This window comes from Tasmannia lanceolata, unplaced genomic scaffold, assembly GCF_043159265.1.
Source record: "Tasmannia lanceolata isolate RefF3 unplaced genomic scaffold, GAP_Taslan_0.1 ptg000174l, whole genome shotgun sequence".
In the NCBI taxonomy this organism is placed as follows: domain Eukaryota; kingdom Viridiplantae; phylum Streptophyta; class Magnoliopsida; order Canellales; family Winteraceae; genus Tasmannia; species Tasmannia lanceolata.
In genome coordinates, this window is record NW_027518850.1 from 252,026 (window position 1) to 267,729 (window position 15,704).

A 15,704-nucleotide genomic window follows, 5' to 3' on the forward strand; every position below is an offset into this window, starting at 1 on the left:
TTCCATTGCCCATTAATCCGGTAAATGTGTCTTGAATCTGCAAAGCTAAGGCTTCTTGTAATCCGGCAATACAAGCTTCATACTCTGCCATGTTGTTTGTGTATTCAAACTGTAGCTTAATTGAAATAGGAATGTACTCATTCCGGGGGGATACAAGCACAGCTCCTGCTCCATGTCCTTGATTATTGACAGCTCCATCAAAGTACATAAGCTACTTAGTACTCGAAGTCTCTTCTTCAATATCCATGATTTCTTCTTTAGGAAATTCTGCCTTAAGAAAAGCATTCTCTTCAACAGGAACATCAACCAACTGTTCAGCAATGACCCCCCTTTAATAGATTTTTGAGTGACGTAAGTGATGTCTAACTCAAACAACAATAACAATCACCTTGCAGTTCTTCCTGTAAGGGCGGGTTTCTCAAAGAAGTATTTTAACGGATCCATCCATGATAGCAAAAGAACCTTGTTTGACAGCAAATAATGTCTAAGCCTCTGGGTTGCCCAAACTAATGCTAGACAAGTCTTTTCTAAAACAGTGTACTTTAATTCATACTCTAGCATCTTCTTACTAATGTAGTAGATAGGCTTCTCCCTCTTAGACTCTGGATCCTGCTGAGCAAGCATGCAACCCATCGCTGTATCCGTGATAGACAAGTACAACAGCAACGGCTGGCCTGGAATGACAGGTGTTAGAACAGGAGGTAAGGATAAGCACTGCTTAACTTTTTCAAAGGCCTCCTGGCACTCTTCATTCCATTTCTTCGAGGAATTCTTCTTCAAAAGCTTGAAAATGGGTTCACACGTCATCGTCAGATGTCCGATGAACCGTCTCAAATACTGGACTTTTCCAAGGAAACCTCGAATCTGCTTTTCTGTCTTAGGTGGCTCCATCTCTTGAATCGCCTTAATCTTTTGTGGGTCCACCTCAATTCCTCTTTCGCTAACCATAAACCCTAAGAGTTTTTATGATGTGACACCAAACACACATTTACTCGGGTTTAGGCGAAGCTGACACATTCTGATCCGCTCAAAGAACTTTCTTAAGGACGCTGTATGCTCCGGTCTAGTCTTCCCTTTTACAATCATATCATCTACGTAAACTTCAACCTCTTTATGAATCATATCGTGTAGAAGAGTAGTAGCAGCCCTTTGATATGTAGCACCAACATTTTTCAGACCAAACGGCATCACTTTGTAGCAGTAAGTACCTCACTGAGTAATGAACGCTGTTTTCATCATGTCCTCGGGCACCATCTTAATCTGATTGTAGCCTGAGAACTCATCCATAAAGGATAAAAGAGCATGTCCAGCTGTATTATCCACCAGGAGATCAATGTTTAGAAGAGGAAAGTCATTTTTAGGACTTGCCTTGTTCAGGTCTCAAAAATCGATACACATTCGAACTTTTCCGTCCTTTTTGGGCATAGGTACAATATTGGCAAGCCACTCGGGATATTCGACCACTTGAATAAATTTTACTTGCAACAACTTTTTAACTTCTTCATAAACTTTCAACTCCCATTCAGTTTTGAGTTTACGGAGTTTTTGCTTCTTTGGCTTGGCACCAGGAATTAAGGGTAAGCGTTGCTGAAGAATTTCTTCACTTAATCCCTGCATGTCATCATATGACCAAGCAAAAACTTTCTTGAACTCTTTAAGTAGGATGATCAATTCGTGTTCTTCAGGAAATAAAGTTTTGCCAATCCGAATCTCCCGAATCAAGGTTTAGTCACCAATATTCACAGTTTCAATTTTCTCTTCGAGCGATTTTGCTCGGCGATTCTCCTCCTGTTGAATCATATGTCTGATTTTAGGGGGAGTGTCATCGGCATTCTTGTCAGAGGGGGAGTCTTGATTGTTATTATTAATTATCAAATTTTAAAGCAGATTCAGTAAATGAAATAGAAATAGAGACAGGAATGTACACAGAAGAAGAATCCTTTATTTCATTGAAATTTGAATCAAGTACATCAGAAGATGAACTACCATCATTGGGGTTTACAATGGACTCTGGACTCTAGACTCATTTTTACAATGGACCCTTTGACATTTTTGGTGCCATTTGTTGCGTTTGATGGATTAAAATGAGAGAGTTATGAAACTTTTACTCGATACCCCTAAGTTTTTACAAAACAGACCATAACTCTCTCATCCCTTTGATATTTTTAGTGCCGTATTTGAGTTCGAAAGAAAACTTCAAGATGAGCACAAAGAGACTGATTTCATTTGATTTGGGCTTAAAATGAGAGAGTTATGGGTTTGTTAATCTATACCTCCATGTTACATCACAGTCACTAACTCTATCATCCCTTGGACTTTTTTGGAGCCGTTTGTTGCGTTAGAAAGAAAACATCAAGAAAAGAAGATAGAGACTGATTCCATTTGATTTTGATTTAAAATGAGAGACTTGTGGATGTTTTACTCTATGCCTCTACGTTTTCTTAAAAATATCATAACTCTCACATCCCTTTGACATTTTTGGTGCTGTTTGTTGCATTTGAAAGAAAACTTCAAGATGAGCAGATAGAGACTCACTTAAATTGATTTGGACTTAAAATGAGAGACTTGTAGATAGAGACTCAATTGATTTGATTTGGACTTTTTTTGTGTCGTTTGTTGTTTTTGAAAGAAAACTTCAAGATGAGAAGATAGAGACTGATTTCATTTGATTTGGAAATAAAATGAGAGTGTTGTAGATGTTTTAACTCTGTACCTCCATGGTTTACTAAACAGACCATTACTCTCTCATCCCTTTGACATTTTTTGTGCCCTTATTGCGTTTGAAAGATAACTTCAAGATGAGCAGATAGAGATTGATTTGACTTGACTTGGACTTATAATGGATAGTTGGGGATGTTTTATTCTACTCCTCCATGTTTGTACTTAACAGAACATGACTCTCTCATCCTTTCCACTTTTTTTGAGCCGTTTATTGTATTGGAAAAAAAACTTCAGGATCTTAAGATAGATACTGATTTCATTTGATTTAACTTAAAATGATAGAGTTCTGGATGTTTTAATTCTATACCACCGTGTTTTACTAAAATGACCATAACTCTCACATCCCTTTGAAATTTTTGGTGCCGTTTGTTGTGTTTGAAAGATAACTTCTAGATGAGCACATAAAGACTGATTTCAATTGATTCGGACTTAAATTGTGGGAGTTGTAGACATTTTACTCTATACCACCATGTTTTTACTAAACAGACCATAACTCTCCCATCCCTTTGGCATTTTTGGTGCCGTTTGTTGCAATTGAAAGAAAACTTCAAGATGAGCAGATAGAGACTCATTTAAATTGATTTGGACTTAAAATGAGAGAGTTGCTGATAGAGACCCAATTGATTTGATTTGGGTTTTTTTGGTGTCGTTTGTTGTTTTTGAAAGAAAACTTCAAGATGAGAAGATAGAGACTGATTTCATTTGATTTGAAAATAAAATGAGAGATTTGTGGATGTTTTAACTCCATACCTCCATGTTTTACTAAACAGACAATTACTCTCTTATTATCCCTTTGACATTTTTGGTGCCTTTGTTGCATTTGAAAGATAACTTCAAGATGAGCAGAAAGAGATTGATTTGATTTGACTTGGGCTTATAACGAGAGAATTGGGGATGTTTTATTCTATACCTCCATTTTTTTACTAAACAGAGCATGACTCTCTCATCCCTTTGACTTTTTTGGAGCCGTTTGTTGTATTTGATAGAAAACTTCAGGATGAGAAAATAGATATTGATTTCATTTAATTTTAACTTAAAATGAGAGAGTTGTGGATGTTTTATGTCTATACCTTCTTGTTTTACTAAAACGACCATAACTCTCACATGCCTTTGAAATATTTGGTGTCATTTGTTGCCTTTAAAAGAAAACATCAAGATGAGCACATAGAGACTGATTTCAATTGATTCAGACTTAAAATGTGAGAGTTGTGAATATTTTACACTATACCACCATGTTTTTACTAAACAGACCATAACTCTCTCATCCCTTTGACATTTTTGGTGCCGTTGTTGCGTTTGAAAGAAAACTTCAAGATGAGCAGATAGAGATTGATTTAATTTAACATAGACTTAAAATCAGAGAGTTGTGGATGTTTTACTCTTCAACTCCATGATTTTACTAAAAAGAAGATAACCCTATCATCCCTTTGACTTTTCTGGAGCTGTTTGTTTCATTTGAAAGAAAACTATAGGATGAGAAGATAGACACTGATTTTATTTGATTTAGACTTAAAATGAGAGAGTAATGGGTGTTTTACTCTATACCTCCATGTTTCTAAACAGACCATAACTCTCTCATCCCATCGACGTTTTTGGAACCGTTTGTTTCGTTTGAAAGAAAACATCAAGATGAGAAGATATCTCCATGTTTTTGCTAAACATAACATAACTCTCTCTTCCCTTTCACTTTTTTTGAGCTGTTTGTTGCGTTTGTAAGAAAACATCAAGATGAGAAGATAGCGACAGATTTCAGTATTCTTTTTACTTAAAATGACAAAGTTGTGGATGTTTTACTCTATACCTTCATGTTTTACTAAAAAGACCATCATAGCTCTCACATCCCTTTAACATTTTTGGTGCCGTTTGTTGCCTTTAAATGAAAACTTTAAGATTAGCTGAGAGGGACTGATTTTTTTTTATTTGGACTTAAAAAGAGAGTATTATCAAGCTTTTACTCGATACCCCCAAGTTTTTACAAAATAGACCATAACTCTCTCATCCCATAGACATTTTTTGTGCGGTTGTTGTGTTTGAAAGAAAACCTCAAGATGAGCAGATTGAGACTGATTTAATTTGACTTGGACCTAAAATGACAGAGTTGTGGATCTTTTACTCTACTCCTCCTAGTTTTTACTAAATAGAACATAACTCTCTCATTTCTTTGACTTTTTTTGAGCCGTTTGTTACATTGGAAAGAAAACTTTAGGATGAGAAGATAGAGACTGATTTCATTCGATTTGGACTTAAAATGTGAGTTATGGATGTTTTACTCTATACCGCCATGTTTCTAAACAGACCATACCTCTCTCATCCCATTAACTTTTTTGGAGCCGTTTGTTTCGTTTGAAAGAAAAGATGAGAAGATATAGACTGATTACATTTGATTATGACTTAAAATGAAAGAGTTGTATTTGTTTCACTCTATATCTCCACGTTGTTGCTAAACATAACATAACTCTCCCATCCCTTTCACTTTTTTGGTGCTGTTTGTTGCGTGTGTAAGAAAACATCAAGATGAGAAGATAGAGATAGATTTCATTATTCTTTTTACTTAAAATGATAGAGTTGCAGATGTTTTACTCTATACCGCCATGTTTTACCAAAAAGACCATCATAGCTCTCACAACCCTTTGACATTTTTGGTACCGTTTGTTGCCTTTGAAAGAAAACTTGAAGATTAGCAGATAGAAACTGATTTCATTTTATGTGGACTAAATGAGAGAAATATAAAAATTTTACTCGATATCCCAAAGTTTTTACAAAACAGACCATAACTCTCTCATCCCTTTAACATTTTTGGTGCCCCGTTTGCTGCGTTTGAAAGATAACTTCAAGATGAGCACATAGAGACTGATTTCAATTGATTCGGACTTACAATGTGGGAGTTGTGGACATTCTACTCTATACCATCATGTTTTTACTAAACAGACCATAACTCTCCCATCCCTTTGATATTTTTGGTGCCCTTTGTTGCATTTGAAAGAAAACTTCAAGATGAGCAGATAGAGACTCATTTAAATTGATTTGGACTTAAATGAGAGAGTTGCGGATAGAGACTCAATTGATTTGATTTGGACTTTTTTGGTGTCGTTTGTTGTGTTCGAAAGAAAACTTCAAGATGAGAAGATAGACTCTGATTTCATTTGATTTGGAAATAAAATGAGAGAGTTATGGATGTAACACCGTACCTCTATGTTTTACTAAACAGACCATTACCCTCTCATCTCTTTGACATTTTTGGTGCCGTTGTTGCGTTTGAAAGATAACTTCAAGATGAGCAGATAGGGATTTATTTGATTTGACTTGGACTTATAATGAATGAGTTGGGGATGTTTTATTCTACACCTCCATGTTTTTACTAAACAGAACATGACTCTCTCATCCCTTTGACTTTTTTGGAGCCGTTTGTTGTATTTGAAAGAAAACTTCAGGATGAGAAGACAGATACTGATTTCAACTGATTTTAACTTAAAATGAGAGAGTTGTGGATGTTTTAAGTCTATACCGTCATGTTTTACTAAAACGACCATAACTCTCACATCCCTTTAAAATTTTTGGTGCTGTTTGTTGCCTTTAAAAGAAAACATCAAGATGAGCACATAGAGACTGATTTCAATTGATTCAGACTTAAAATTTGAGAGTTGTGGATATTTTACTCTATACTACAATGTTTTTACTAAACAGACCATAACTCTCTCATCCTTTGACATTTTTCGTGCCGTTGTTGCGTTTGAAAGAAAACTTCAAGATGAGCAGATAGTGACTGATTTAATTTGACATGGACTTAACATGAGAGAGACTTGTGGATGTTTTACTCTACAGCTCCATGCTTTTACTACACGGAACATAATTGTCTCAAACCTTTGACTTTTTTGGAGCCGTTTGTTGCATTTGTTAGAAAACTTCAGGATGAAAAGATAGAGACGGATTTCATTTGAGTTGGACTTAACATGAGAGAGTTATGGATGTTTTACTCTAAACCTCCATGTTTCTAAGCAGGCTATAACTATCTCATCCCTTTTACTTTTTTGGAGCCGTTTGTTTCATTTGAAAGAAAACATCAAGATGAGAAGATATAGAGTGATTACATTTGATTTTGACTTAAAATGAAAGAGTTCTATTTGTTTTACTCAATATCTCCACATTTTTGCTAAACATATCTCTCTCATCCCTTTCACTTTTTGGAGCCGTTTGTTGCGTTTGTAAGAAAACATCAAGATGAGAAGATAGAGACATATTTCATTATTCTTTTTACTTAAAATGACCGGTCGTGGATGTTTTACTCTATACCTCCATGTTTTACTAAAAAAACCATCATAGCTCTCACATCCCTTTGACATTTTTGCTGCCGTTTGTGGCATTTGAAAAAAAACTTCATGAGTAGGTAGAGACTGATATCATTTGATTTGGACTTAAAATGAGAGAGTTATGAAACTTTTACTCGATACCCCCTAGTTTTTCCAAAACAGACCATAACTCTCTCATTCCTTTGACATTTTTGGTACTGTTGTTGCGTTTGAAAGAAAACTTCAAGATGAGCAGATAGAGACTGATTTAATTTGAATTGGGCATAAACTGAGAGAGTTATGGATGTTTTACTCTTCACCTTCATCTTTTTACTAAACGAAACTTAACTCTTCATCCCTTTGATTTTTTTGGAACCGTTTGTTGCATTTGAAAGAAAACTTTAGGATGAGAAGCTATAGACTGATTTGACATAAAATGAGAGAGTTACAGATATTTTACTCTATACCTCCATGTTTGTAAACGCACCATAACTCTCAGATCCCATTGGCTTTTTGGGAGCCGTTCATTTCTTTTGGAAGAAAACATAAATATGAGAAAATATAGACTGATTACATTTGATTTTGACTTAAAATGAAGGAGTTGTATTTGTTTTACTCTATGTCTCCATGTTTTAGCTAAACATAACATAACTCCCTCATCCCTTTGACATTTTTGGTGCCATTTGTTGCGTTTGATTTGGACTTAAAATGAGTGTTATGAAACTTTTACTCGAACCCCCAAGTTTTTAGTAAACAGACTATAACTTTCTCATCCCTTCGACATTTTTGGTGCAGTTGTTGCATTTGAAAGAAAACTTCAAGATGAGCACAAAGAGACCGACTTCATTTGATTTGGGCTTAAAATGTGAGAGTTATGGATATGTTAATCTATACCTCCATGTTACATCACAGTCCCTAACTCTATCATCCCTTGGACTTTTTAGGAACCGTTTGTTGCGTTAGTACGAAAACATCATGAAGAGAAGATAGAGACTGATGCCATTTGATTTTGATTTAAAATGAGAGACTTGTGGATGTTTTACTCTATGCCACTATGTTTTCCTAAAAAGACCATAACTCTCACATCCTTTTGACATTTTTGGTGCAGTTTGTTGCATTTGAAAGAAAACTTCAAGATGACCAGATAGAGACTCATTTAAATTAATTTTGACTTAAAATGAGAGAGTTGCAGATAGAAACTAAATTGATTTGATTTGGACTTTTTTAGTGTCATTTGTTGTTTCAAAAGAAAACTTCAAGATGAGATGATAGAGACTGATTTCATTTGATTTGAAAATAAAACGAGAATGTTGTGGATGTTTTAACTCTATACCTCCATGTTTTACTACACAGACCATTACTCTCTCATCCGTTTGACAATTTTGGTGCCGTTATTGCGTTTGAAAGATAACTTCAAGATGAGCAGATAGAGATTGATTTGACCTGACATGGACTTATAATGAGATAGTTGGGGATGTTTTATTCTACACGTCCATGTTTTTACTTAACAGAACATGACTCTCTCATCCCTTTGACTTTTTTGGAGCCGTTTGTTGTATTCGAAAGAAAACTTCAAGATGATAAGATAGATACTGATTTCATTCGATTTTAACTTAAAATGAGAAAGTTCTGGATTTTTTAATTCTATACCTCCATGTTTTACTAAAATGACCATAACACTCACATCCCTTTGAAATTTTTGGTGTCGTTTGTTGTGTTTGAAAGATAACTTCAAGATGAGCACATAGAGACTGATTTCAATTAATTCTGACTTAAAATATGAGAGTTGTGGACATTTTACTCTATACCACCCTGTTTTTACTAAACAGATCATAACTCTCCCATCCCTTTGACATTTTTGGTGCCGTTTGTTGGATTTGAAAGAAAACTTCAAGATGAGCAGATAGAGACTCATTTAAATTGATTTGGACTTAAAATGAGAGAGTTGCAGATAGAGACACAATTGATTTGATTTGGACTTTTTTGGTGTCGTTGGTTGTTTTCGGAAGAAAACTTCAAGATGAGAAGATAGAGACTGATTTCATTTGATTTGGAAATGAAATGAGAGAGTTGTGGATGTTTTAACACCATACCTCCATGTTTTACGAAACAGACCATTACTCTCTCATCCCTTTCACATTTTCGGTGTCGTTGTTGCGTTTGAAAGATAACCTCAAGATGAGCAGATAGAGATTGATTTGATTTGACTTGGACTTATACTGAAAGAGTTGGGGATGTTTTATTCTGCACCTCCAGGTTTTTACTAAACAGAACATGACTCTCTGATCCCTTTTACTTTTTTGGAGCCGTTTGTTATATTTGAAAGAAAACTTCAGGATGAGAAGACAGATACTGATTTCAACTAATTTTAACTTAAAATGAGAGAGTTGTGGATGTTTTTTAAGTCTATACCTTCATGTTTTACTAAAACGACCATAACTCTCACATCCCTTTGACATTTTTGGTGCCGTTTGTTGCCTATAAGGGTCCGTTCACTTGTTTTCTCGGAAAAGGAAACCAAAGGAAAGGAAAGGAATATGACGTGGCAGAAAGGAAAGGAAACTGTGCAGGAAAAGGAATCCTGTGCCTGTTCACTTGCGCAGGAAAATCTGAGAAATCCAGAGAAAAGGTTTCCTAAGCCTTTATACTTGCCAAGTAAACTGTATTGGGAAAACTAAACAGAAAAGTCACATTAAGCGTGGGTCTAGAATCGATCATGCTAGTGTTCCGTGGGTCGGTCCACAATGGGCTTCTCACCTTCTTCCCATACTAGTGCTTCTAACCATGGACCCACCTATGGATGATCTTAACTCTACATTAGTAGGCCCTACTTTGAATTTATGATACCCTTGACTAAGCTTGTTGTGGGTGATAGCAGTATTGAGACAACATTCCTTCTTGATCTTGCTATCCTCGGCGAAGAAATTCGACTGCAGCTTATCTATCTCAATAGGCCATGCAGGCCATGATTCAACCATTTTATCACAAAGTAACATGAACTTCTTTCTAATTAGTCAAAGAATGACTAAGAATGACATTTTTTTTCCTAATGAGTCAAAGTATGGCAATCTTTCTAGTGAGTTATACATCGTTAGAAAGTGTCTCACATGCCCCAATTCTTCAAAGAGAACATAAATTTCGATCAACATTTTCATGCTTTTTCTCGATATACAAAAAAATTATAAAAAAGATTAAAGAAATAAAGTGAAAATTCGCCATGATTATGAAAAGTTAATCCAATACAAATTCCACCAATCATTAGCCTATCCTTGTAATATTGATTCATAATTAGACCATAAAATTGCAAAAGTGAATATAGTTGAATGTTTGGATTTATATTGAAATAATATGTCATACATTTACAGGTTACAACCATGTACAAACATTGATGTTTGGAAATTGAAACCCATCAGAAAATCCTTTAAAATGTGGATTCCAATGATGGGGTTGAGGGTTAGAAGGGGCTGACAACATCTCTAGTGGGTGAAGATGTTGAGGAGACTGACTCTGGTTTGAATTAAGCTCCTAAACAAACACTCCAACCAATCTAAGTGACCCATCCGACGAAGAGGATAGCAAGATCAAGAAGGAATGTTGTCTCAATATTGCTATCACCCACACCAACAATCTCCTTTGTGTAGGCCTTCCCAGAAGCAGGAAGGGGAATAAAAATAGCAATTCATCTGCTACCCACAGGTAAGTCATATTCAGCAAGGCTATGGACCTCACCAGTCGTAATGATGGCCTCAGCAACCATCATAACACTATCTGACAAGTAAGTCATATCAGATGAAAGTTGTCCACCACTTGTTCGCCTCTTCCTCTTCCCCTTACTACCTGATGCTGGGGTTTTCAGTGGCGATGAGTCACTATTGATGTCTCTAACTGGGGATGAATGACGTGATCTGGAAGCACGAGGAGCTGGGGGAGGAGTAAAAGCAGGGGTCGTACCGTCAAACATATCATCGAGCCCTATTGCCTGGCTCGATGAGAAAAGCCCCTCAACATCCTGTGTGTCCTGAGAAGGGGCATGTCTGTCCCTAGCGAACTCTCCAGTGGCATAATCTTCCCCAAACACTACTTTCATCTCCTCATATAGCTCCCAACGGTTATTAAAGAAGCATAAATGCTCAGGATTCCTCTGAAAACAAAACGAGGCATTGTAAGGATTATGACGAAATTGTGTCTTCAAGTAATGAAGGAATTATGACGACTTATACTTACCGCCAAATAGTCATTCTTCACTTGCTCTTCAATGGATATTTTCTTCAGCTGTGGATCCCAACCAAATCCGCTCAGGTTGACGATAGTGTTAAGAAACCTATAGTTGGTTTTCATCGTCTTCAAACGGTTCTTAACGTGGTCCTTTGTGATCTGCTTTTTAAGGACAATAGTAAGCTCCTGCGCTGCGCCACTGTACGCAGCATCTTTAAAACCATTAGGGGCCTTCTGGCCCTCGGCAATCTGATGCTGTATGGCTACTATGAGATGCCTATCCATATCGTCGTTCCAGGAGTTATTTTTCTTCCTCCTCTCTACTGAAGTTGATTCCATTATATCTACAACATTGTGAAACAATATATCATCAAATAGAGTACCATTGAACATAGTACAAAAATATCCAAATAATCACTCACAACAATATATCATTAAATAGAGTACGATGAAACAGATTACTATTACAACCCAAAAAATTCCGAATCCTAATACAATCAAACAACATATGATGAAACACAGTTGCAGAAATCTAATCGAAATGTCATAAAATTATTACAACCCAAAAACATGTCATCCTAATGACGACCACATCGTTGTGCTTGAAAATCATTCCACATATGATTCATCATTCTTGTTCGAAGTAGACTGCCCACTCTCACATCTTCAGCCCTAGTAAGAAAACGATCTTCTTCTTCTTCATCCTCCTCCTCCGCTACAGTTAGTCCCAACTCATTGTCTACAATTGGAATGTAAGTATCGTTCGGCATCTCCCTCCTTATGTGATTGTGGACGCAACAACAGGCTAACACTATGTCGACCTGTCGTTCGAATGAGTACATGGGTGGCGTATTAATTATGTTGAATCGCTTCTTCAAGACACCGAAAGTCCGTTCGATTACATTCCTTGCTGATGAATGCCTTTGATTGTACAACTCATCTGCAGTTCGAGGTCTGCGCCCTCTAATGTCGTTTAGGTGGTAACCAATGCCTCGGATAGGAGTTATAAAATTTCTCTGGCATGGGTACCCACCATCAGCAAGGTAAAACTTTCCTACAGACTCACGAAGGGATATATATAAGTTTCATAACTGAAAACAACAACAGTGGTACGGAGTAAAAGACAAACTCAGTAGTACCTGGTAAACAAGGAATCCCATTCAGCTTTGATAAAGCAGATGCTAGGACCCTAGAGTCTGATGCCGACCCTTCCCACCCAGCTAACACGTAAGTAAACTTCAGATCAAGTCACATACAGCTAGCACATTTTGAGAGGTTTCAGATCCTTGGCTACTGTTACTGTTACTTACGACAAATAAATCTAGGTTTCAGATCCTCGGCTACTGTTACTTGAATGTGTGTCCCGTCAATTGCACCAATGCAATCCGACAATATGGACATTTAAAATGTCACCCGTCAGTGGTGACATATGAGTAACTTGTTATGCAACTTACATGCTACTACAAGGTAATAAACGATACCTTAAAGTACGGCATAAAATTCGGGTTGTCAGCAATGTGATGTGGTGTGTCCCTTGATGGAGGTAATATGAACAACTCTTGCAGTTTGAGCACAGCACATAGAACCTTGTTAAAATACTTCGAAACAGTGGCCCCTGACCATCTAATGGATGCTCTAATAGTACGGTTCCTTTGACTGTGGGCAATTACTTGTAAGAAAATTGCCACTTGTTCCTCAACACAACAGTGTATTGTGTCTTCAAGTAGGACCGTGTTTCTAAATATCGCGACGAAGCTGCGGAAGCACCGAACATCCATTCGCAGAAGCGCAATACAATGATTCTCTGCATTCGTAACACGTATAACAAATGTCCTACGAGTTTCGTACCCACTTTCATAAGGGCCCCTTGTCATATTTTCCTCAACGTAAAGTCTAACCCTAACCGTCGCTGTAGCTACCGCAGCCATTACTAGAGCTACAGCTCGAATAATCAGTGTCCTCCTATTTGGTAGTTCTTGAGGCATGATGATTGATGGTAGCCCTACATCGAGATATTTGAGTTCCAGTCCACTAAAAACCATACTTTGAAACCTAAATACTAGCAACACCGAACCACCAAAACATTATATCGAAAACAACGACATATCTTCAACTCTGAACCACCAAGGCATTATATCAGAAACACCCTCGTATCATCAACACCCAACCATTCATTATGATAAACATAACAAAAAACATTACCAATCACCCAAGAAAAGAAGAAAAAAAGAAAAAAGCTCTAGAAAAGATGCTGTAAAAGTTCAAATTAGTACCCTTAACCAACAAAAAAACCTAGGGTTTTCGATGAACACCCATCCACCCACATCATCAACAACCATCCACCAACATATCATCAAAACCCACATATCATCAACACCCATCCGCCCACATATCATCCACACCCAACAACGAAACTATTATATCAGAACCACCAATGTAGAAAACAAGAATCTTAAAAATCAGTCCAGTTACCCATAAGCTGCAATTCCATTGCAAAAACATAACAATCCGAACCCTACTGTTAGAAAAACAGCAACAAAAGTTGAAAAATAGTGAAAAAATCGAAAATCATGAACCCCTACTGTACAACAAAAACCCAAAAAAGTTCAAAATCAGTGAAATCTACAACCCCATTGGAAATACCCCAAAATTCATAACCCAAATGTAAAAAAAGACAAAAGAAATTACAAATCAATGATATAACACATAATGATTCATCTACATTGCAAAAAACAAAACAATATGAACCCCTACTCTACAAAAATGCACCCAAAAAAATCAATATCAGTGAAAAGAAACCCAAAATCTACAATCCCATTGCAAATACCTCAATATTCAGAACCCAAATGTACACAAAGACCCATAATCTGCAACTCCATTGAAAAAAAACCCAACAATCCGAACCCATAAATCCGAAACAATAAAAAACCCAACAATCTGAACCCAGATCTACAACCCCATTGCAAAATCAGTGTAGAAATTAATAATCTGCAACCCTATTACAAAAACCCCATAAATCCGAACCCAAATTTGTTAAATGTGTGAAAAACCCCTAAAAAAAACCCTAGATCTGAAAAAAAAATCACAAAAAGGAGGGACAGAGAGAGAGAAGAGGGAGTGGGGTACCTTGCCGGAGAGGAGGCGGAGAGGAGCCGGAGAAGGAGGCAGAGAGGAGCCAGAAAAGATGCTTCAAAAGGAAAAAAACCTCACCGTTTTCGTCGTCTGCTTCGTCAAATCAACAGAGGGAGTGACGAAGAGAGAGAGAGAGAGAGAGAGGGACGTACCGACAGGAGAGGAGCCGGAGACGAGCCGGAGAAGAAAAACCTCACCGTTGGTCGTCTGCTTCGTCGCGAGAGAGGGAGTGACGAAAAATAAAACCCGAGTTTTATTTTCCCGTGGGAAAAGGAAAAGAAATCCCACAGTTTTGGGCGGAAATGGAACCCCGTGAGCGCGAGAAAATCATATTTTCCACCTCATTTTTTTTATTTCCACGTAATATAAAGTCCGTTTCTCCTGAAAGCAAGAGAACACTAAAAAATGACTTTCTCGGGAAAAAATACGCGACTTTCCTTTACCGCGACACCGCGGGAAGGCAAACGAACACTGCCTAAAAGAAAACATCAAGATGAGAACATACAGACTGATTTCAATACCACCATGTTTTTACGAAACAGACCATAACTCTCTCATCCCTTTGACATTTTTGGTGTCGTTGTTGCGTTTGAAGGAAAACTTTAGGATGAGAAGATAGAGACTGATTTCATTTGATTTGGACTTAAAATAAGAGAGTTATGGGTGTTTTACTCTATACCACCATGTTTCTAAACAGACTATAACTCTCTCATCTGATTGACTTTTTTGGAGCCGTTTGTTTCGTTTGAAAAAAAATATCAAGATGAGAAGATATAGACTGATTACATTTGATTTTGACTTAAAATGAAAGAGTTGTATTTGTTTTACTATATATCTCCACATTTTTGCTAAACATAACATAACTCTCTCATCCCTTTCACTTTTTTGGAGCCGTTTGTTGCTTTTGTAGGAGAACATCAAGATGAGAAGATAGAGACAAATTTCATTATTCTTTTTACCTAAAATGATAGATTTGTGGAGGTTTTACTCTATACCTCCATGTTTTACTAAAAAGACAAACATATCTCTCACATCGCTGTGGCATTTTTGTTGCTGTTTGTTGCCTTTAAAAGAAAACAACAAGATGAGCAGGTAGAGACTGATTTCATTTAACTTGAACTTTAACTAAGGGAGTTTTGAAGCTTTTACTCGATACTCCCAAGTTTTTACAAAACAGACCATAACTCTCTCTTCCCATTGACATTTTTGGTGCGGTTCTTGTGTTTGAAAGAAAACCTCAAGATGACCAGATAGAGACTGGTATAATTTGACTTGGACTTAAAATGACAGAGTTGTGGATGTTTAACTCTACTCCTCCATGTTTTTACTAAACAGAACATAACTCTCTCA

General features: G+C 36.8%; 1 protein-coding gene across 1 annotated transcript; it reads right to left on the minus strand.

Moving 5' to 3' along the window:
* Window positions 1-211: 211 nt before the first annotated feature.
* On the minus strand, window positions 212-13,264 carry LOC143866890 (uncharacterized). Its single transcript, XM_077376042.1, has 7 exons — window positions 12,704-13,264; window positions 12,362-12,458; window positions 11,812-12,276; window positions 11,232-11,566; window positions 10,732-11,148; window positions 10,564-10,650; window positions 212-310 (listed from the first exon to the last, which is right to left on the minus strand). Exons 1-7 carry the CDS (start codon window positions 13,262-13,264, stop codon window positions 212-214), a joined length of 2,061 nt encoding a protein of 686 aa, XP_077232157.1.
* Between the last annotated feature and the right edge of the window lie 2,440 nt (window positions 13,265-15,704).